The 22021-nt window shown below is 37.2% G+C and overlaps 1 protein-coding gene across 1 annotated transcript in view; it reads left to right on the top strand.

Annotated features, from left to right (window-relative positions):
• SPATA17 (spermatogenesis associated 17) overlaps positions 1-22021 on the top strand; it is a 250689-nt gene that overhangs the window by 181639 nt on the left and 47029 nt on the right. Inside the window, exon 8 of the mRNA XM_064276902.1 lies at positions 1570-1705. Coding sequence (XP_064132972.1) covers positions 1570-1705 — 136 coding nt within the window. The remainder of the gene's footprint in view (positions 1-1569; positions 1706-22021) is intronic.

Genomic DNA, 22021 nt, shown 5'->3' with positions numbered 1-22021 from the left:
TCTGAAGTTTATCCCTCTTTCCTGCATTATGTCTGATTCCACTAGGTTACCTTGACGTTTAGATTTGTGTCTTTCTTTCACATTGCCAGTTTTCCCCAAATGATATTACATTCTTAAATTAATATTTAATAGATGATTCTAAAAATCAGACTGGAAACAGCATTTTATGGGGGAGTGGCTTTTTGACTCACAGACTTCCCTGCAATACAACGTTTCGATTAAGAAGTCTCAAATGTTGATATTTGAAATGTTTTCTCTGAGGACACTCTCTATCTTCCTAGAAAATGCAACCAATCTTCCGAAGGATTTAAGTTTAGCTGCCATTCACTTAGCGATGAACTAGGGAAGAGTTCAACAGGTAGACTTGGAATTGAAATCCTGTGTTCCCTTTGGTGCCTTGCTCTGGCCTTCCCCTGTTCCTGCTTTCCCAAAGACCAGAGCTCCTTCTCTGGTGTAAATTTTTCTGAAACTAAGCTTCTAACATGGCTGCATGGGGAAGAAATGCCTGCCTCCCTACTTCTGAAAATCAGCCAATGAAAACGTATCTACAGCTGATCATAGGGACGGCACTGGACCAGGCAGCCTTTCCTACCATTGTAGGTGAGGTCGCCGTGAGTTGGGGGCCAACTCCATAGCAGCTAACAACAGCAACATGGCTGCATGAACTGGGCTAGGACATCAGACGCGGGCATGGGATTACTCCCTACGTAGACTTTCCATCTTTTTCTCAGCTTTATTTCTCACTCTCATCTTCTGCAGTAGCTGGTGACTTCAGTCCTGAGCTTTCCCGCGATTCTGCAAGACAAATCAGCTTATTTCTCGTGGCATCTCTCTCATTTGGCACCTAAATTTGTGTTTTCTTAACTCTGCTGGATCAGTTATGACTCTTTTATCTGCTTTCCGTCTGCCAAAAATTTGTTGGTATTTTCATCTGCTGTCTCTCCTCTTCTATCCTCTTTATTCTTGTGGATTTATAACTTTCTTTATTCCTTTACTTTTATTTCACTATGTTTGGGAAGGAATTTGAACAATTCGCCAGATTACCCCAGAAGCGTGTCACAGTCTTAGATGTTCTGTGAGAGTTTATATGGGTTTTAAAAGTTTGGTCTTTTCTTTCGTGTTGATCATAACAATACCTAAGTAATAATAATGATGATAATAATAATGACAATAGCCACAACAACAAGCTGCTACTACTTTTACTTCCACTGTTAGCACCCCCATTATTTATTGGACACTTGCTCTTTTCCAGGCTCCATGCTAAGTGCTTTATATGTATTAAGTTGTTCACTCCTCGTTAACAGGTGGGTTCGAGCCAAGTACCTAACTACTGCAGCACCAGGGCTCCTTCCACAATAACTCTATATGGAAATAAAGTCTCAGAGGAAACGAATATGCATAGAAGTTTAGTGACACAGCAGTTGAGGTTGAAGTGGAATTGAAGTATTCTGATTCCAAACCATGTATTATTTTCACTACACTACACTGCGTCTCCAAATCCTGCTTTCTTAAAATCAAATGTCTCTAGAAATCAAATTCAGAATGTCACCTAACTATTGCATCTTTCAGGTTTTTGCCATTCTCTTCCTATCATAAGAATGAGAAGTATATGCCATCAATGCACTCCTCAAGCAAGTATGGTGCTGATTCCTACGGCCGTCAACATTTCCGAGATGAAAATCCTAAGAAATGGGTCAATGTCAAGGTGAGATAATGCAGTATTTAAAAATGGTATTCCTTTTAAAATGCTAAAAACAGATTACAGCAAATATAAATACTCTCATTATAATTAAGACCTTCATGCTTACAAAATTATTTATAGCTGTTTTATGCCTATGTCAGTAGAAGATTTATTTTCTTTCCAGTGTTGTGTTCTTATGCTTTATGGCTCCGATAACTATGATCAATGGCATGGATTGTTGGCAAACTAGCCAGAGGCAGGGCCTGAATCTGTGGCCACAGAATGGCGTTAAGATAACTAACCCTTGGGCGTGCAGACCTGTGCTGGCTCTCTCTCTCTCTGTATACGTGTGTGTGATATACATAGATAATATATTACAAACACACATATGTGTAACATGCATACTATTATGTACGTGTGCATGTATGTTACATATATGCGTTTCTTATGTCCGATGTATATATGATACACTTTTGCTATATATTTATATGTTGTATGTTACAATACATCTTTTATATGTGTGTATATGTGACACACATGGCTGTTGTTACGTGCTATTGGTTGTTTTCAATTCATGTGATGGAATAGAACTGCCCCATACGGTTTTCTTGGCTGTAATCTTTACAGGAGCACAATGCTAAGTTTTTCTCCTGCAGAGCTGCTGGGTGGGTTCAAATTACCAAACTTCCAGTTAGCAGCCGAGCACTTGATCACTGTGCCACCCAGGATCCCTTATTTAACATATAAGTGCTATATAGAAAACATATACATAGCATACATGTTATATATGCACACATAGAACATATGTGTATACACGTGCATGCATACATTATGTAACTACACATTTATATTGTGCTGTACTTACAGACAGAAAAAAATGGAATGTTTATAAAATATAAAAGGGAAACACACTGAGGACATTCTTAAGAGACTTTGCTTTAATAAAGGCATTTAGTATAACCACCATTTTACACTATATTTCCCAAAATTTAAACCCTGTGATTCGTTATATTATGTTTTATATCTTCAGCATACTTTATTTAATTTTTGACTTAGATCAAAACTTTCAAATGGCTTAAATTAACAAAACGGTGCACGAGCACTCCTTGGCTATATTAAGGATCCAGTAAAGGCTGGAGAGCTGTAGAACAGGAGTCACAAAACATGGTACAGAAAGGCATAAAGAAAATACTTCCCAATGTGATTTCATAGTAGTATTTGTTTGCTGTTACATAAAGATTTATAAATTCAGAAAATACTAAGATACCTTATGCTAAAGGTGGTGAAAAGGAAGTGTTCTCACTACGTGTTAAACCTGTTGTCTAACAGTTTGAAACTATAATTTATTTATAGCAAAATTTACACAGGTAAAAGGAAGTAGTAAGTGACTTTCTGGACTGGGTTTAGGACCACTGAGTTCCATACACTACCAGACCTATTGATCCTGTTAATTGTCTGTCAATGTAGATTTATTCATTTAGTAATTTCCAGAAGGTATTTAAGGCATCTTACTAAAAAGTAAATACATAAAGGTCATATTCTAGAAATTAAAATAAGGGGAACTGATCTAGGAAGAGAAGAGTGTACACACCAGCAAGATACAGGGAATCGTTACTGTGGTGCTAAGCGACTTAGAAACTGCAGCTCCATGATGGCCAAGAGGTAATGGAGAAGGACATGTGCTTGGTAATGTAGAGGGTCAGAGAACAAGAGGAAGACCCTCAATGAGATGGACTGACATAGTGGCCACAACAATGGGCTTAAGCATAACAACAATTGTGGAGATGGTGCACACCGGGCAGCGTTTCATTCTGTTGTACATGGTGTTGTCATGAGTCAGAACTGATTTGATGGCACCCAAGAACAACAACAATGGCCAAGATGAAGAAGAAAGCACAAGTTACAGAGGTATCTTCATTATCTAAGAGGAAGGAGCATATCAGGTCCTCAAGGAAAACATGGTCTTATTTTTTTACTAAACTCTAAGGAAAAAAAAAAAAAGAATTTAAGACCATTGTAAATATGGGATTGCCAAGAAGTAAGTCATGTTGCAGAGTAAGTTGGATACTTCAGAAAGTACTTTTTTCCTTACCAGCTTCTAAACTGCCTTTTAGAAAATAGCCCCCTGAAGCACTAAACAGATACAAACATGGATAATAAGGACACCATTTTTGGCCTTGGAAACCCCGGTGGCGTGGTGGTTAAGTGCTATGGCTACTAACCAAAAGGTTGGCGGTTCGAATCCAGCAGGCACTCCTTGGAAACTCTATGAGGCAGTTCTACTCTGTCCTATAGGGTCACTATGAGTTGGAATCGACTTGACGGCGATGGGTTTTTGGGTTTTTTGGCCTTAGGGATGTGTGGGGAGTATTTCAGTCTGGTTCGCCCCTAAGACCAATTGGCAAGCCCAAATGTGAAGACAGCATTTCATAAAATTCCACCACCAACTATAGGCAACTGTTTTTACCTAATGATACTACCATTCAGAATATAGGCTAAATAGGATTTTAAAAATATTTATTTAATGTCATATTTTGATGATGCATGCTGTGATCTACATATTTTCTATTTGACAAAAGCCATTTCTGCTTTTATGCCCTCTCACCATTCACCATTCAAGGAAGCGTTGATTTCTTTTTAGAAAATACTTATAACGTCAAGCTTTTTCAGAATAAGAAATAGCCATATGCAAAATGTTTGCTTTTTTTTTTAATGATATAGTACTTCGTTTTGGTTTTATATAAAAGACTCACTTTACTTATCAATTCTGACATATTCTAAGACCATACATTCATCTAACTGAAGTATCCATCTGAAGGAGATAAATTGACACAGCGGCTGCAACAGCGGGCTCAAACATAGCCACGATTGTGAGGATGACGCAGGACTGGGCAGTGTTTCATTCTGTTATGCATAGGGTTGCTATGGGTTGGAACTTCAGGGCACCTAACAACAGCTGAAGTAAGCAACTTCATGAAAATGCAGTCTTCTGGATACTCACTAAAAACAAAAATAGTTTATTTTGTTCTTCTGTAGGAATCATTGTGTATCTCTGTATACTTTCAAAAAGTGTACATACTTAACAAAATAAATCACAAATAATTGTCTTGCAGACCCTCAAAATTAAGAGAGGGAAGAGCGTAGTGATGCTATAAATCTTAGCACGTCTTTAGTTCTCCTAGGCCGACACGAAACTGTGTAGAAAATATTAAATGAAAATTTAAATTCATCCCCTCCTCCTTTTCTCCTTTTTTTCCTCCCTTCCGTTTTCTTCAAATAGCCATATTAAATAAGCAATTTATCCCTCCTGTGTGGCTAATATAATCTATGCAATACGGAGGTAGTCATTTTATTGGTTGTGTGTAAAACCATAGAACTATTAAAACTTTTTGAAATATCTAATTTTTAATTTGATATTAAGTGATTTGGATGAGACTTGTATTAAATAAGTTTCTAAAAGCAAGCTTGTTTTTCTTTATTTTTTTTAACTTTTGTTTCTTGAGCTTGGAAATTGGAGTTTCCAATTTATTCTTTATCAATGGATCAAAGATAGCCTTAGGGAGACTAGAGTTTTAAATTCAAATGGTGAAGATAGAAAAGGCTGACATGGCCTTATGTTCTTCTGTGGGAAGATGGACTACTTATACACATTTAAATGCACATAAAAAGGAGCCCTCGTGGCACAGTGGTTAAGCGCTCAGCTGTTAACCAAAAGGTCAGCAGCGGTCCAAACCCACCTGCCACTCCATGGAGGAAGATGTGGCCTTCTAATTCCTTAAAGATTACAGCCTTGGAAACCCTATGGGGCAGTTCTGCTGTGTCCTGTAGGGTCCCTATGAGTCTGAACCGACTGAACAGCACACAACAACAAATGCACATAGGATTTAGTATGTAATGCAATTTTACATTGAATGCAAATAGATTGATTTACATTGAATGTAAATATAGTTGAATGCAATAGATTGATTTCAGCTTAGAAATAGCTCAATGAAGTATATTTGGCTCTTGTTTCTACTTTTTGCATTATGCCTTAACATAGTTTGTTTGAAAAACTTACTTTTTCTTCTATCATCTTTAAGCGTGGAGGTCATAGTTTTCAAATGATTTTAATACAGTTGTGTTAAAGAGTATCCCAAACCCAGTGCCGTCGAGTCGATTCTGACTCATAGCGACCCTATAGAACAGAGTAGAACTGCACCGTAGAGTTTCCAAGGAGCGTGGCGGATTTGAACTGCCGACTTCTTGGTTAGCAGCTGTAGCACTTAACCACTATGCCACCGGGGTTTCCTAAAAAATATCAGTGGAGAGAAAATCAGATGTCAATAAAAACCTTTTTCTGGAGCCCTAGCGGCATAGTGGTTAAGAGCTACTACGGCAGCTAACCGAAAGGTCAGCAGCTTGAATCCATCAGCCTCTCCCTGGAAATCACATGAGGCAGTTCTACTCTGTCCTGTAGGGTGGCTATGAGTCGGAATCAGCTCGATGGCAACAGGTTTGGTTTTTGGTTTCTAATCATATTCACATTAAATATTTCAAATATTAGCTCATATTTCTGTCTTATTAATGCTCTTGATCTAAAGACCATTATACAAAGAAATGACAAAGTCGGCAACTTGAGAGCAAGTATTATTTTTCCTGAAATTATGGAAATCGATAATGAAAAGTAGCATGTACCTTATTTTTCTTCAAAGCATAGAAATCAATAATAAAATCATGTACATATCATAGCACTTATATTTCTTTTATTTGTTTGTAAAGCATTTCAAGTTAAATGGTTAGATTCAAAGTCTGTGTCTTTAAATGGTCACACTTTTTAAGTTCAAGTAAGTCCTTTGTATCTATAAATTCAGGGCTGATCTCCATATTGAAAATAGAAGTGAAATTAAGTAAGGAGAGTCTACCGCTCAGTCACTGTAAATTTACCCCATTTTGATAGGTCTAAAAGAGTTAGACAAGCAAAAGCTCAGTACACTAAAAACATTCTTCTGCTTGTCAAACATTCACATATGTTCGTATTTACTGAAGCAGAAATGATAGTGTAAGGCCTTTATCTGCGCTGGAGCAGGCGTTCATACGCATGCCTCTTAGACCACTGATTTTGATGTTTTTCCGTCTTTGCAAATTTCAGGAAGTGTCCTTTCTAAAATGGGGCATGTTGGTGGAGCCTTTTCTCATACACCTTATTACAGGTGAATTACAGCAATAGAGCGGCTCTGTTTTGTTATTTTCACATGCATTTTGGCCCTAAACAAGATTTGACAAGCTACAAAGAATAAAAATCTCCAGTACCCTAAAGAATTAATTTAGAGAACCTAAGCGTGTTGCACAGAACATAAAGTTGACCTTTCCCGTCTACGGCTCTCGGAATGGAGTGGGATGTGGAACCCATCATGGATTTAATGTGGCACATCGCTGCCTGCGGAAACTTGGGTGGGACTCTGCCTGCTTGCCCACTGCACCCGGTGATTGAATCTGCTGTCACCAGCATCCTGAGAATAATGAACGCTCAGCTTAACGACCGTGATTATGATTATCATAATTGATGTGCAAATGCAGTGTGCGGGGATCATTACAGCTGGACTGTACGGCAGAGAAACAGGCCTCAGTTAGGGGCGATTTTACTTCTATGCACTGATTGGGATAAAATACGCCTTCCTGTTTAAACGGACTGGCTTCATATAATTTTAAGAATCTTTCCACACATGGTGATTGATGATTATGCATTTGCTGAAAAACAGCCCCTTACAGTTGTTTGTTTTGTTTCATTTCATTAGCAAATGTAAACAATTAAATAATTAGGTGTAATTGAGGGAAAATATTTTGCTTACGAGGATGGCCTTTGATAATCAAATATTCAGTTTAAATATCTCTGTCTTTCGTATCAGGGACTGAAGTTCTTTGATTTCCTCCTCCAATTATCCTTGTATTAATGTTCCTGATGTCAGGAAAAGTATATTTCTATAAATAAATAAAGCTATAGCTGCATTTGGATATACATACATTTGTATTAAAAAAAACAAAAAACAAAAATAAAACACTCAAAAGCCAATTGCCATTAAGTCAATTCGGACTCACAGTGACCCTACAGGACAGAGTAGAACTGCCCAATATGGTTCCCAAGGAGTGGCTGTTGGGTTCCAACTGGTGACCTTTTGTTAGCCGCTGAGCTTTTAGCCCCTGCACCCTCAGGGCTCCGTATATATGCAAGTTATTCTATGATGCATTTAGGAATGTAAAGCAGAGCAAAACGTTACATTATTTATTAAATAATATTTACCAAAAAAAATAATAATTTAAATATGTTAAGATTTATGAATTTACCCTGCCTTTGTTTTTTTGTTTTTAGATGAAGGTTTATAGCACAATTAATTTTTCACTCAAAAATTTATACACAAATTATTTTGTGACATTGGTTGCAATCCCTGTCAGCCCTTTCCACCGTTTCCTTTCCATCCTGGGTTCTCTGTATCCATTCATCCAGTTTTCCTGTCTCTTTCTGCCTTCTTGTCTTTGCTTTTGGGCAGGTGTTGCCCATTTTATATCATATACTTGATTGAACGAGGAAGCACATTCCTCACGTGTGTTATTGCTTGTTTTATAGGCCTGTGTAATCTTTGGCTGAAAGGTGGGCTTCAGTTTTGAGTTAGCAGAGTGTCTGAGAGCTTGAGAGCCATAGTCTTTGTCAGACCAGTAAGTCTGGTCTTTTTTTGTGAATTTGAATTTTGTACTACGCTTTCCTACCACTCTGTCCAGGACACTCTGTTGTAATCCTTGCCAGAGCGGTTGGTGGTGGTAGCCAGGCACCATCTAGTTCTGGGCTCAGATTGGTGGAGGCTGGGTTCATGCGGTCCTTTAGTCTTTGGGGTAATATTTTCCTTGTGTTTTTGGATTTCTTCATTCTCCTTTACACCAAATGTGATGGGACCAATAGGTGTATCTTAGATGGCTGATCGCAAGCTTTTGAGACCCCAGATGCTACTCACCAAAGTAGGATGTAGAACATTTTCTTTATAAACTATGTGATTCCAACTGACCTAGATGTTCCCCAAGATCATGGACCCTAGACCTCAGCCATAGTAACTTGGTCCCTCAAGGTGTGTGGATGTGTCTAGGAAGCTTCTATGACTTTGCCTTGGTCAAGTTGTGCTGTCTTCCCCTGTATTGTGTGCTGTCTTACCCTTTATCAAAGTTAACACTTGTCTTCTATCTAGTTAGTGATTTCCCCTCCCTACCGCTTCCCTCCCTTGTAACCATCAAAGATTTTTTTTTTATTCTGTATGTAAACCTTTTCCTGGGTTTTAATAATAGTGGTCTCATACAACGTTTATCCTTTCATGGTTGACTTATTTGTCTCAGCATAATGCCGTCCAGAGTCATTCATGTTGTGAGATGTTTTACAGATTCATCATTGTTCTTTATTGTTGCATAATGTTACATTTACTTTCTAAACACTTTTGTTTCTGATAGATTTTTTACAGTGTTTTAGTACATTTCATTTACAGTTTTAAAAATGGTTCAAAGGAGTTTTGATTTGAACTTTAACTTGTGAATGAAAATAATATGTGCAGTGAGGTATCCAAGATTTTCAAAAGATTAGATCTGACCATATTAGTCTATAATTATTAACCTAAGGGCTAAATTTGCATTGTCAAATGCAATATTTCACTTGAGTGATGAGCAAACATGGTAGAAGAGATTTTTTATAAAGAAGCATGGTAAGCCATAAAAAAATCAAACCTATTGTTTTATAACTGAATTAAGTCTGAGAGATCCCTACATCAGATTATTGATAACTTTAGAGCTCCAGTGAGACCGTGGTAAACATTGCCTTCTGAGGTCTGTAGGATCTACATTACCCCAGGTAAGACCCTTGCCCTAGGCATGCAGCTGGATCCTTGTTTGGCAGTCGGAGGTTTTATAGTTTGCCTAAAACATCTTCCTCCTGCAAGTTTTCAGTCCCAAAGCGATTCGTGAACTTTGTGAAAAGTTTCTCTTAAAGTTTGTAAGCCTGTAAAAATTCAAAATGTGCTGGTCTCCTCTGAATTATTACTACTCTAGAATGACAAAAGTTAAATCCTTGATCTGACAAAGATAATGGTAGATCTTATCTCTGAACTCTGCAACAAAACGCTTAATTTTTTTTAAACTTCTTGTTATTAGGTGCCATTGAGTCAGTTCTCACTCATAGCTACCCTAGGTACAATAGAAGGAAATGCTGTCTGGTCCTGTGCCATCCTCACAATTGTTGTTATGCCTGAGCCCATTGTTGCAGCCACTGTGTCAATCCATCTCATTGACGGTCTTCCTCTTTTTCACGGACCCTCTACTTTACCAAGTATAATGTACTTCTCCCTCCTGATAACATGTCCAAAGTATGTGAGATGTAGTCTTGCCATCCTTGCTTCTAAGGAGCATTCTGGCTGTACTTCTTCCAAGACAGATCTGTTGATTCTTTTGGCAATCATGGTATATTCAATATTCCTCACTGATGCCATAATTTAAAGGTGTCAATTCTTCTTCAGTCTTCTTATTCATTGTCCAGCTTTCTCATGCATATGATGAGATTGAAAACACCATGGCTTAGGTCAGGTGCACCTTAGTCTTCAAGATGACCTCTTTACTTTTGAATGCTTGAAAGAGGTCTTTTGAAGTACATTTGGCCAATGCAATGTATCATTTGATTTCTTGACAGTTGCTTCCATGAGTGTTGACTGGATCCAAGTAAAATGAAATCCTTGACAATCTCAATCTTTTCTCTATCATGATGTTGCTTATGAGGATTTTTGTTTTCTTTATGTTGAGGTGTAATCCTTGCTGAAGGCTATGGTCTTTGATCTTCACCAGTAAGTGCTTCAAGTCCTCTTCACTTTCAGCAAGCAAGGTTGTGTCATTCTGCATAACGCAGGTTGTTAATGAGTCTTCCTCCAATCCTGATGCCCCGTTCTTCTTCATATAGTCTAGCTTCTCGGATTATTTGCTCCGCATACAGATTAAATAAGTATGGTGAAAGTATACAACCCTGATGCACACCTTTCCTGACTTTAAACCATGCAGTATACCCTTGTTCTACCTCTTGATTTATGTACAGTTTCCTCATGAACACAATTAAGTGTTCTGGAATTCCCATTCTTCACAATATTATCCATAATTTCCATAATGACCAAAACAGTCCAATGCCTTTGCATAGTCGATAAAACACAGGTAAACATCTTCCTGGTATTCTCTGCTGTCAGTCAGGACCCATCTGACATCAGCTATGATATCCCTCGTTCCATGTCCTCTTCTGAATCCAGTTTGAATTTCTGGCAGTTCTCTGTCGATGTACTGCTGCAGCTGTTTTTGAATGATCTTCGGCAAAATTTTACTTGTGTTTGATATTAATGATATTGTTGGATAATTTCTGCATTCTGTTCAGTCACCTTTCTTGGGAATAGGCAAAAATATGGATCTCTTCCAGTCGGTTGGCCAGGTAGCTGTCTTCCAAATTTCTTGGCCTAGACAAGTAAGCACTTCCATTGCTGCATCCGTTTGTTGAAATATTCTAATTGGCATTCTGTCAATTCCTGGAGCCTTGTTTTTCACCAATGCCTTCAGTGCACTTGGACCTCTTCCTTCAGTATCAATATTGGTTCCTGATCATATGCTATTTCCTAAAATAGTTGAACATTGACCAATTCTTTTCAATATAGTAACCCTGTGTATTCCTTCCATGTTCTTTTGATGCTTCCTGTGTCATTTAATATTTTCCCTGTAGAATCCTTCAGTATTGCAACTCAAGGCTTGAATTTTCTCCTTAGTTCTTTCAGCTTGAGAAATGCCAAGTGTGTTCTTTCCTTTTGGCTTTCTAACTACAGGTCTTTGCACATTTCATAATAGTACTTTACTTTGTCTTCTCATGTTGCCCTTAAGAAATCTTCTGTTTAGCTCTTTACTTCATCGTTTCTTCCATTTGCTTTAGGTACTTGACATCCATTTTGGTCTTTTCTTTCTTTGCTGTCTTTTTAATGACCTCTTGCTTTCTTTGTGTATGATGGCCTTGCTGTCATCCCCCAACTCATCTGGTCTTCAGTCATTAGTGTTCAATGTGTCAAATCTATTCTTGAGATGGTCTCTAAATTCAGGTGGGATATGCTTAAGGTCATACTTTGGCTCTCATGGACTTGTTTTAATTTTCTTCAGCTTCAACTTGAACTTGCATATGAGCAATTGATGGTCTGTTCCACATTCGGCCCCTGGCCTTGTTCTGACTGATAATATTAAGCTTTTCCATCATCTATTTCCACAGATGTAGTCAGTTTGATTCCTGTGTATTTCATCTGGCAAGGTCCATGTATATAGTCACCATTTATGTTGTTGAAAAAATATATTTGCAATGAAGAAGTCATTGGTCTTGCAAAAATCTATCATGCAGTATCCAGTGTCATTTCTATCAGAAAGGCTATATTTTCCAACTGCTGATACTTCTCCTTTATTTTCAACTTTGGCATTCCAATCACTAGTAATTATGAATGCATCCTGATTGCATGTTTAATCAATTTCAGACTGCAAAGTTGGTAAAAATCTTCAATTTCTTCATTTTTGGCTTTAGTGGTTGATTTGTAAATTTGCATAATATTCATATTAACTGATCTTTCTTGTAGGTGTATGGGTATTTCCCTATCACCGACAGCATTGTACTTCAGGATAAATGTTCTTTTTGACGATGAATGCAAAACCATTCCTCTTCAAGTTGTCATTCCTGGCATAGTAGACCATTTGATTGTCTGATTCAGAATGGTCAATACCAGTCCATTTCAGCTCACTAATGCCTAGGATATCCATATTTATGTGTTCCAACCCTGGTGGCGTAGTGGTTAACTGCTACAGCTGCTAAACAAAGGGTCGGCAGTTCGAATCTGGGAGGCGCTCCTTGGAAACTCTATGGGGCAGTTCTACTCTATTCTATAGGGTCACTATGAGTTGGAATTGACTGGATGGCACTGGGTTTTGGGTTCTGGTATTTCATTTTTGATGGTTTCCACTTTTCGTAGATTCATACTTTGTACATTCCGGGTTCCAGTTATTAATGGATGTTTGCGGCTGTTTTCTTCTCATTTTGAGTCATGACACATCAGCAAATGAAGGTCCCGAAAGCTTGACTCCATCCATGTCATTAAGGTCAACTCTACTTTGAGGAGGCAGCTCTTCTCCAGTCCTCTTTTGAGTGCCTTCGAACCAGAGGGACTCATCTTCCAGCACTGTATCAGACACCGTTCCACCACTTTTCTTAAAGTTTTCACTGGCTAATTCTTTTCAGAAGTAGACTGCCAGATCCTTCTTCCTAGTCTGTCTTGAAACTCAGCTGAAACCTGTCTGCCTTGGGTGACCCTGCTGGTATTTGAGTACCAGTGGCATAGCTTCCAGCATCATAATATGCAAGCCCCACAGTATGACAAACATACAGATGAGTGGGGGTTTAAATATGAATATATGAAAATATATTCAGTTGATAATAATGGAAATTAAAACATGGTGCATGCTTTTTCTATCAGATTGGAAAAAATTAAAAAGAAACAGGTAATAACCAATGTAGATGATTTTTAAATTAAAGACTCAATTTACTGTTTTGTTGCTATTGGAGAGTGGATTAACATATCAGTGGCAGGATTTTAAGCTCCCTTACCTATTCCCTCATCCCCAAGTATAGGATCATTGCTTTAGTTTCTTTCTGTGACCTATCAGTGTTGTTTTGATCTGCCTTGGCAAAGGAGGGGGCTTTCCAAAATCAACGGGCTTAAAATGACTAGCAAAATAATTAGGAAATAGACTTCCTGTATGAGAAAGAGACTAACTTTAACCTTAGAATTCATGAAAGTACTTGAAACACTATGTGAACCCAAGAAGTAGCATTAACAGAAGGTATTCAGATGTCATTCTGGCTATGCCTGCAGTTTGGCACGGGGAAGTCAACAGGAATATTTGTGTGTGCGTATAATAGACTGCTATCAGACCACTTAGGATGTTTGAGTACTTCTACTGCAGTGGACATGCTTACACATGCATTGTTGCCCTAATGAATTCCTGAAAGTAAAATTTATGCGTCAGTGGGTTAGCACATTATTAAGGCTTTTGTTATATATTTTCAAACTCTGCCCTACAGAAAATGTGTCTCTTATTTGATAAATGTGTTTTCCTTGAGCTTCATCAACATTGGTTATTATCAGTTTTTAATTTTTTTCTGATCTGATAGAAAAAGCAAGCATCCTGTTTTAATGTCTGTTATTATCAGCTGAATATATCTTCATATATTCATTGGGCTTCTGTTGATTTCTGTTAACTACCTCTTCAGGGCTTTTGACTTTGTTTCTTAAGGTGTCATCTTATTGTCTTACAAGATATAATAATGATATATGTTTGTATTATAGCCATAAATATTTTCACCCAAATTTGTAATTTCTCCAATAGTTTTTGACATAGCTTTCAATTTGTTTGGGGGCAATCTATCAATATTTTCTTTTTATGGGTTAAATATAAATATTTACCTAAATGTTCTTTTAGTATTTTTATGGGCTTTTTTTGTTTTTTTAATTTTAGAACTGTAACTTCTTTTTTCCCAAATGGTTAGTCAGTTTTCCCCAAATTATTTCTTGACTAGTTTATCTATTCAGTGGCCTCAAACACAATAACGGTTGTGAGGATGGCCTAGGACCAGGCAGTGTCTCATTCCATTGTACATAGGATTGCTATGAGTTGGAACTCACACGAGGGCACCTAACAACAAGAGTTTATCTGTTTAATACTAATTTTAAAGCTACTTTCATTATATTGATTTTGAACATGCATAAGTGTATTTCTCTTTAATTTTGAATTGTATTTAAGGAAAAAAAAAAGTTGCCATTGAGTTGATTTCAACGTCTGGTGACCCCGTGTGTTTCAGAGTAAAACCGTGCTCTGTTGGATTTTCATGACTGTGACCTTTTGGAAGCAGATCCTTGTGCCTTTTTTCGGAGGTGCATCTGGGCAGGTTTGAACTGCCAACCAACCTTTCGGTTAGTAGCTGAGGCCTTAGCTGTTTGTACCACTTGGGGACAACTGTCTGTTAATTCACTCATTTGTTGATTCTGTATAGGCTTTGGGGACACAGTAACTGACAAAACGTATATAATCCTTGCTCTCAAGGATCCACCACCTTTAATTATATGCCTTTGTAACATATTTTCAACTATCTGGCAGAGCAATTCTAGTCTTTTGTCACTTTATAAAAAGATGTTCTCACACCTCTAGTCTGAGATCAGTTGAAATTTTGTTTGCTATTGTGTAAATTTATAGATTAATTTAGGGGTAATTGACTATTAATAGTTTTTGTGTCTTAGCTTTCAAGAAAATGCTGGTCTCTCAGTTGATTAAAGCCTTTAAAATTGGCCTTTAGGAGGGTTTTGATTTTCTTTTAAAGTCTCTGCATATTTGTTGTTGTAATTTGCCATCTAGTCGATTCCGACTCACGGTGACCCCACGTGTGCAGAGTAGAACCGAGTCGTAGGGCTTTCAAGGCTGTGACCTTTCAGAAACAGATCGCCAGGCCAGTCTTCCAAGACGTCTGAATGGTTGTAAGCTGCCGACCTTAAGCTAGTCAGTGCTTCACCGTTTGTACCACCCAGGGAATCATTTTGTGCATATTGAAAAAAAAATCCAAACCTGTTGCCGTCAAGTAGATTCTGACTCATAATGCCCCTATAGGACAGAGTAGAACTGCCCCATAGGATTTCCAAGGAGCAGCTGGTGGATTTGAACTAGTGACCTTTTGGCTAGCAGCCGTAGCACTTAACCAATGTGCCTCCAGGGCTCCTTCTACATGTTGGTTAAAAAAATATAAAATTGGTTAAGCATATTCATAATTATTTTATATCTGTACTGCTATTGTGAATAGGATTTTCTCTCACCCTATTGTCTAAATTATGGTTGAGTTATAAGAAAGCTATTAATTTTAGAATGCTATGTTTGAATGGATTTTCTTATTAGTTGTAGTGGTTGGGTTTCCCAAGTAGACAATTATACCACCTGCAAATATTTATGTATTCAATCTGCCCTCTTCTACTTTAGAATATTTTTACTTCATTTTTACATTTTTTGGTCTTACTGACTAGCACTTAAAGAATGATGAAAAATAATGATGAAAGTGGGCATAGTTGGTATTCCCCTGACATAATATTTAAAATAATATTGGTTGTTGGGTATAGAATTGTTCAGCATGTAAAAAGATCACTGTAGAGTTTTTCTCATGAAGGAGATGAACTGTGTCAGTATACGCCCTGATATTGAACCATACTTCTATTCCTGGTGTAAACCCCACCAAGTTATGAAATGTTACTCTGTCAACATCATGCTGAATTTCATGAAATATGTATCTGGATTTCTTATAACTCAACTATTATTATCTACTTTTACTTCCTCTGGGTTTAGCTATTGAATCAGCCTTACAGAGGACCAAGCTTAAGGACTGAATAAAATGATTACCTTGACATGTAAATCTTATAAAAGTTGCATTCCAATGAAATAAGCCGAATGTGTTTTAAGTAAGCTAAAAGATACCAAAAACCAAAACCAAACCCAGTGCTGTCAAGTCGATTCCGACTCATAGCGACCCTATAGGACAGAGTAGAACCGCCCCATAGAGTTTCCAAGGAGCACCTGGTGGACTCGAACTGCCAACCCTTTGGCCAGCAGCCGTAGCACTTAACCACTATGCCACCAGGGTTTCCAAAAGATACCAAGCTAGAGAATATCCAGGAAGCGCAGCTTATCAGTGCTCCCATGGATAACTCTTTCAGATGATGATGATGGTGTGTGTTTCCAAAGTGAGACCCTTCACTGAGTGGAAACATCTGAAACCTGCTTTACCACCAACCATGTTATCCAACAGAATTTATCTCACATGGTTGTAAAAGGGACCTTAAAATGAACCTGGGTCCCATATCCTTGTTTTAGGTACAATTCTCCGTTCTGCCACTGGCCTCATTTTGCTGTTTGTCAATAGGCTAATGACCAATAACCACATATGCACAGTGTGTTGGCATGCACAGTCATTTATCTCCAACTTTACAAGGCATTTTCTTTATTGGACCTCAGCTTCCTGTCTATCTCTGCATGCTGACTGTCCCCTTAATTTTAACATTTTTCAAATAGCGCCGCTGTTGCCTTTCTCCCATCCTGTAAAGGAGATCCCAATTAAACTGAATCTTTATCATCCTATTTCTTAAATACCATTTTATATTATTAAATTACAACGTGTGTCAAGCAATGCAGGACATCAGAATATTGTAAAAACAATGGTACAATGAACTCTCCACCTGTCTCAGAAAAAATGTGCCTCTTCTTTTTGAAGTTTTGTGTGGAACTCTTTATGATTCTGCCCTTTCTGTTCCTGATTAGAGGTACCCACTATACTGAATTTATTTATAATTTCTTTGCTTTTCTCCACAATTTTATTACGTATGTTTCTATTCCTAAGCAATAACTTTTCATGCACTTTATATGAATATATTTTGTAAATGTGTAAATAATACGACGTCTGGTTTTTTGTTTGTTTTTACAACTTCCTATACAACTCATTCCTTGTGTGTAGCTGCATTTCACCCTTTTTCACTGGTGGAAAATGTTCTGGAGTCCTGGTGGCACAGTGGTTAAAAGCTCGGCCGCTAACCAAAAGGTCAGCAGTTCGAATCCACAAGCCACTCCCTGGAAACCCTGTGGGGCAGTTCCACCCTGTCCTGTGGTATGAGCTGGAATCGACTTGATGGCAATGGGTTTGGTTTTTGGTAAAGTATTCTACATATGAATTTGCCACAATTTATTTATCCATTCTACTGGAGATGAAGCTGGGTTGTTTTGCTTTAACAAGCCACACTGATGTGAATGTTATTTCAGTTTTTCATATGTCTCCAGGTGCACATATGAAAGAAAGGTATTTTTGAGTTGTAGGATCTTTAATTTTATTCCATAAAAGACAGGTTTCTACAAAGGGCTGGATGAGTTAGTCTACAACAATGATCCTGTACATTCTTGCCAACATGTATTATTGTTAACTTAAAAAATTTTTCCCAATCAGATTGGTGTGAAATTCCAGTTTTAATTAGTGTTTCCTTGATTTTAATGAAGTTTTCCTCTCCAGGAGCCTGCTGTATCTCACAATAAAAATGTTTGTAGTTTTCTTCATGTAGATTCTACTCCTTTGCTTTTACATTTTTCCTAAGTGTTTTATATTTTATTGCTTTTTCTTTCTATTTTCTTATTGGGTCTTGTTTTTCTATATTAATTTTTGTTGTGCCTGTGTATCATTGCGGTTGTATAGCTTCTCAAACTCTCTTAATAGGTGTAATTTGTTATCAGTTGATTTTGTTAGGTTTTCCAGGTAGACAATTATCAGCAAATCATCATAATTTTGTCTTCTTGTTTCTGATATTTATACCATAATTCAGGAGCTCTAGTGGCACAGTGGGTAAGTACTCAGCTGATAACCAAAAGGCCAGCAGTTTCAACTCACCAGCCACCCCGCAAGAGAAAGGCATTCAGTCTGCTTCCACAGAGATTACAGCCTTGGAAACCTTGTGGGGCAGTTCTACTCTGTCCTAGGGTCACTATGAGTCAGAATCAACTCAGTGGCAATAGGTTTGGATTTTTCTTTTTTTTCTTTTTTGGTATACCATAATTCAGCGTTTTCATTAATTAATTCCATTGGCTAATAAATCCAGAATGATTTTAAATAATAGTAATGAGAGTTAGCATTTCATGTGTTTCTAAACTTCACTTTAGGGTTTAACGTTTATTGAATTTTAACTTTGAAATATAAAATTTTGACTCATTAGAGGAGAAGGTGAATTTACCTTCTCAACCCAACACTGAATTTCATAACTCATATTAAAATCAGTACATATGAAACTTGAGGCATTAAAGCATACCTGTGAGATTGCATTCTGGGTCAGATTCATTGGGTTCAAATTCCTATTTGTCCTTTTATTAACTGCATGATTTTGAACAAGTTATTTAAACTATCTGGACTTTGGTTTCCTCATCTGTGAAAAGTTGAAAAAATTGACCTCCCTCACAGTGATTTGGTAATGACTGAATTAGGGAACCATATACATCACTCAGAAGACTACCCAGTATGGTAAGCACCAGTACATTTTAGCTGTTATGTTTATGACCCTTTTGATTTTTTCCTATTCTAATAGTATATCTTGATCATTTATGTTATAATGGTATCCTAAATCTTAATCTATCTTCTATCTTAATCTATCATTTAGAATTTATTGATTATAAGCTTCATTTTCATATATTAACATTAGAATAACTGTCATTTAGAAAGTAATAATAAAATCACATTAATAAATTGACTGAGTCCTAAATGAATAAAAGATTCATTTGCCTTTTATGGATATAAATTTGTGTTCTATACCATACTGTTCATGTTTTAATATTATAAAATTAAATACTGAAATTTACATATACCAAACCTCTACCTTCTGTTAACTTCAAAGGTACATGTGTGAAAGCTTTCATTCAAATCTGATTTTATTTACAGACAACATTTCATATCCATTTTATTTTCCATTTGATTTTATATCACGGTAGAGAACACATCTCTCAAAAAATGTTGGTACACTCCCAAGTTTATGCTTAATATTTTTTTTAACTTTTGCAGAAATGCAAAGGAAACCAATAGTGACACAGGCCACAAAATAAAGGACAAGTCAAACACTTCTCTTAATTTTGAGTTTTTTATAACTTTATATGACTTCACATAATGTGCTCCAAGGAGCACTGAACGTCTTCAGGTGCTGATATCCAGTTGTCCTGAGCATCTCCTCAGCTCTGCTCGTGTCCTCCATGCACTCATCTTCCTGCTTGAAATTTCATTTGGAGAAAGGATTTTATTGTAAAAATTATTGCTGGGAATTTAACTCATTTTAATGGACCTAATTGAATTTTTTCCCCAAATTCTTCCTAAATGCAGTATCTTTTTTTCTTAAGGGTGTGTTTCACTGAGTTATTGAACTAAATAAACATTCATGTTTGTCCTGAGAAAATGCTGGGAAGCCATAACGCTAGGTGGATTTGGAGAATGCTGTCGTTTGTAGCTTGTCATATGACTGGCAGATTGATAATTGTGCTATTAACTCTGGATTAACGTACAAGGTACTTTTTTTAGGTGCTATTATAAGGTTAAACTCTTTGGGAAAGATTTCAATATGCTAATATGCTAAAAGTTTAACAAACTTGAATTACCAGATGACTAAAAAGTCGTGACTTGATAATCTGGACAGCAATTGACTTTAAGGAAATTGCTCAAATACTATAAAAGAACAAAATTAGTGAAATAGTCCACAGTGTTGGTTGCAAGGATACACATGTTGACCTTACTTTCATATTAAATCTATTCCAAGGGCTATTTGCAAAAGGTTTGCTCATGACAATTGGAACACTTAATAAAATCTAATTTTCCTCTTCTGTAATTCCTCAGTTGGAAAATGTGGTCCCTTGATGATGATCTAGGGCTTTGAAGAATAAATGGATTCTAAAGAGAAAATTAGATGGTGCTTATTATGCTGTCTAACTAGCAATGCATTGTCATCTGTCTGTTGTATTATAAATGTCTTGCTTTCCCTACCTTCTTCATTTAATCATGTAACTTGTTTGTAACAGCATCAGAGGAAACAATGTTGCCCTATTACTCTTTCAAGTGTTTTCTTTGCTTATCCCAGAGGCAGCTCACACTTACTATGCCCAAGGCATAACTCTTCAACTTCTCCCTCACGTCTGGTCTCTTCCTACATTCCTTCCATCCACAGCGTCCCTGGCCAAAACTAGGGAGACATGCTAATTTTCTCTCTCTTCTTCCTTAGGAAGGCCTTTCCTAGCTACACTCCTTCCCGTGTGAAGGTGTGCACAACTGGCTAGTTTAATTAGTATTTAAAAAAACTGTAACCTGATATGAAAATTATATCCTAGTCCCAAAATAAATTTTCTTGTAATATGTGTTAGTTGACTTCGAGCCTGCCTCAGGCACCTGGTGACCCCACATACAACGGAACGGAACATTGCCTGGTCCTATGCCATCTTCACTGTCATTGGTATGCTCAAGTCCATTGTTGCGGCCACTGTGTATTTTTAGTGCCCTACAACCTAGGGGGCTTATCTTCCAACACTATGTCAGACAATGTTCTTTTGTGATTCATAGGGCTTTCATTGGCTAATTTTCAAAAACAGATCACCAGACCTTTTTCCCCAGACCTTCTTAGTCTGGAAGCTCTGCTGAAACCTGTCCACCATGGGTGACCCTGCTGGTATTTGAACTACTGGTGCCGTAGCTTCCAGGATCATAGCAACATGCAAGCTACCACAGTATGACAAACTGACAGGCTCTTTATGGTATATATAATATAATATTCTGTGCTTTTGTTCAATCCTTTTATTTTCTTCATGTTCTTCTGAGTTGTTATGAATCTAATTATTTGCCATCAGAAGATTGGAAGCATGCCCGTCCAAATTTTTCTGTAGCTCATGAACTTAATGTTGTATATGTCAGAATGACACTTATTTTGGCGATCATGAGCAAACAGTATTTACCATATACTTCGTTCCTTCGCTTTTATGTCATATATGTGCAGTACTTTAAGAAAATTACTTCCATTTTATTAGTCAACATCTTCAGTGGAACTAATTCATATCACTAAAGCACATAAACTACCAAAAAAGTTAAAAGCATTTTCATGAAAATAGTATTTTAAAAAAATGGAATTTGAAACTCTACCTGTTTGAATTTGAAGCTTTGCTTAGTTTATTTCTGCATGATTTTTGAGACACTTTGTGTTGTTCAGAGCCCTGGTGGTGCAGTGGTTAAAAGCTTGGCTACTAACCAGAAAGGTCAGCAGTTCCAATCTACCATCTGCTCCTTGGAAACCCTGTGGGGCAGTTCAACCCTGACCTATAGGGTTGCTGTGAGTCGGTATCGACTCTACAGCAATGGGAGGTTGTATATTATTTTTCTAATTTTATTCAGAAATCATCAGTCATTCTAGGTTTGGCATTTGATACACATAAATAACGTCCTCAGGATGGAAGCCAGCCAAGCAGTAAGTACTAATGCACTTCCTAATTCCTATAGTGTAACTAAGGAAGCCCAAAACCCCGCGTGTCCAATGTATACTTAATTTTCAAGGTACGTTTGCATATTCATAGCAAGCGTTACTAACATTTGACGTGCAGGAAAAATTCCAAAAATATACTGGAAAACAATTGATAGAATTAGATATGTTGGCAATGTCTTTCCCTTTTTTTTGAACTCTAAAACATTACTCATAAGTT

This window comes from Loxodonta africana, chromosome 25, assembly GCF_030014295.1.
Source record: "Loxodonta africana isolate mLoxAfr1 chromosome 25, mLoxAfr1.hap2, whole genome shotgun sequence".
In the NCBI taxonomy this organism is placed as follows: Eukaryota; Metazoa; Chordata; class Mammalia; order Proboscidea; family Elephantidae; genus Loxodonta; species Loxodonta africana.
Note: the sequence above shows the minus strand (reverse complement) of the source record. Positions and strands in the feature narration are given on the sequence as shown.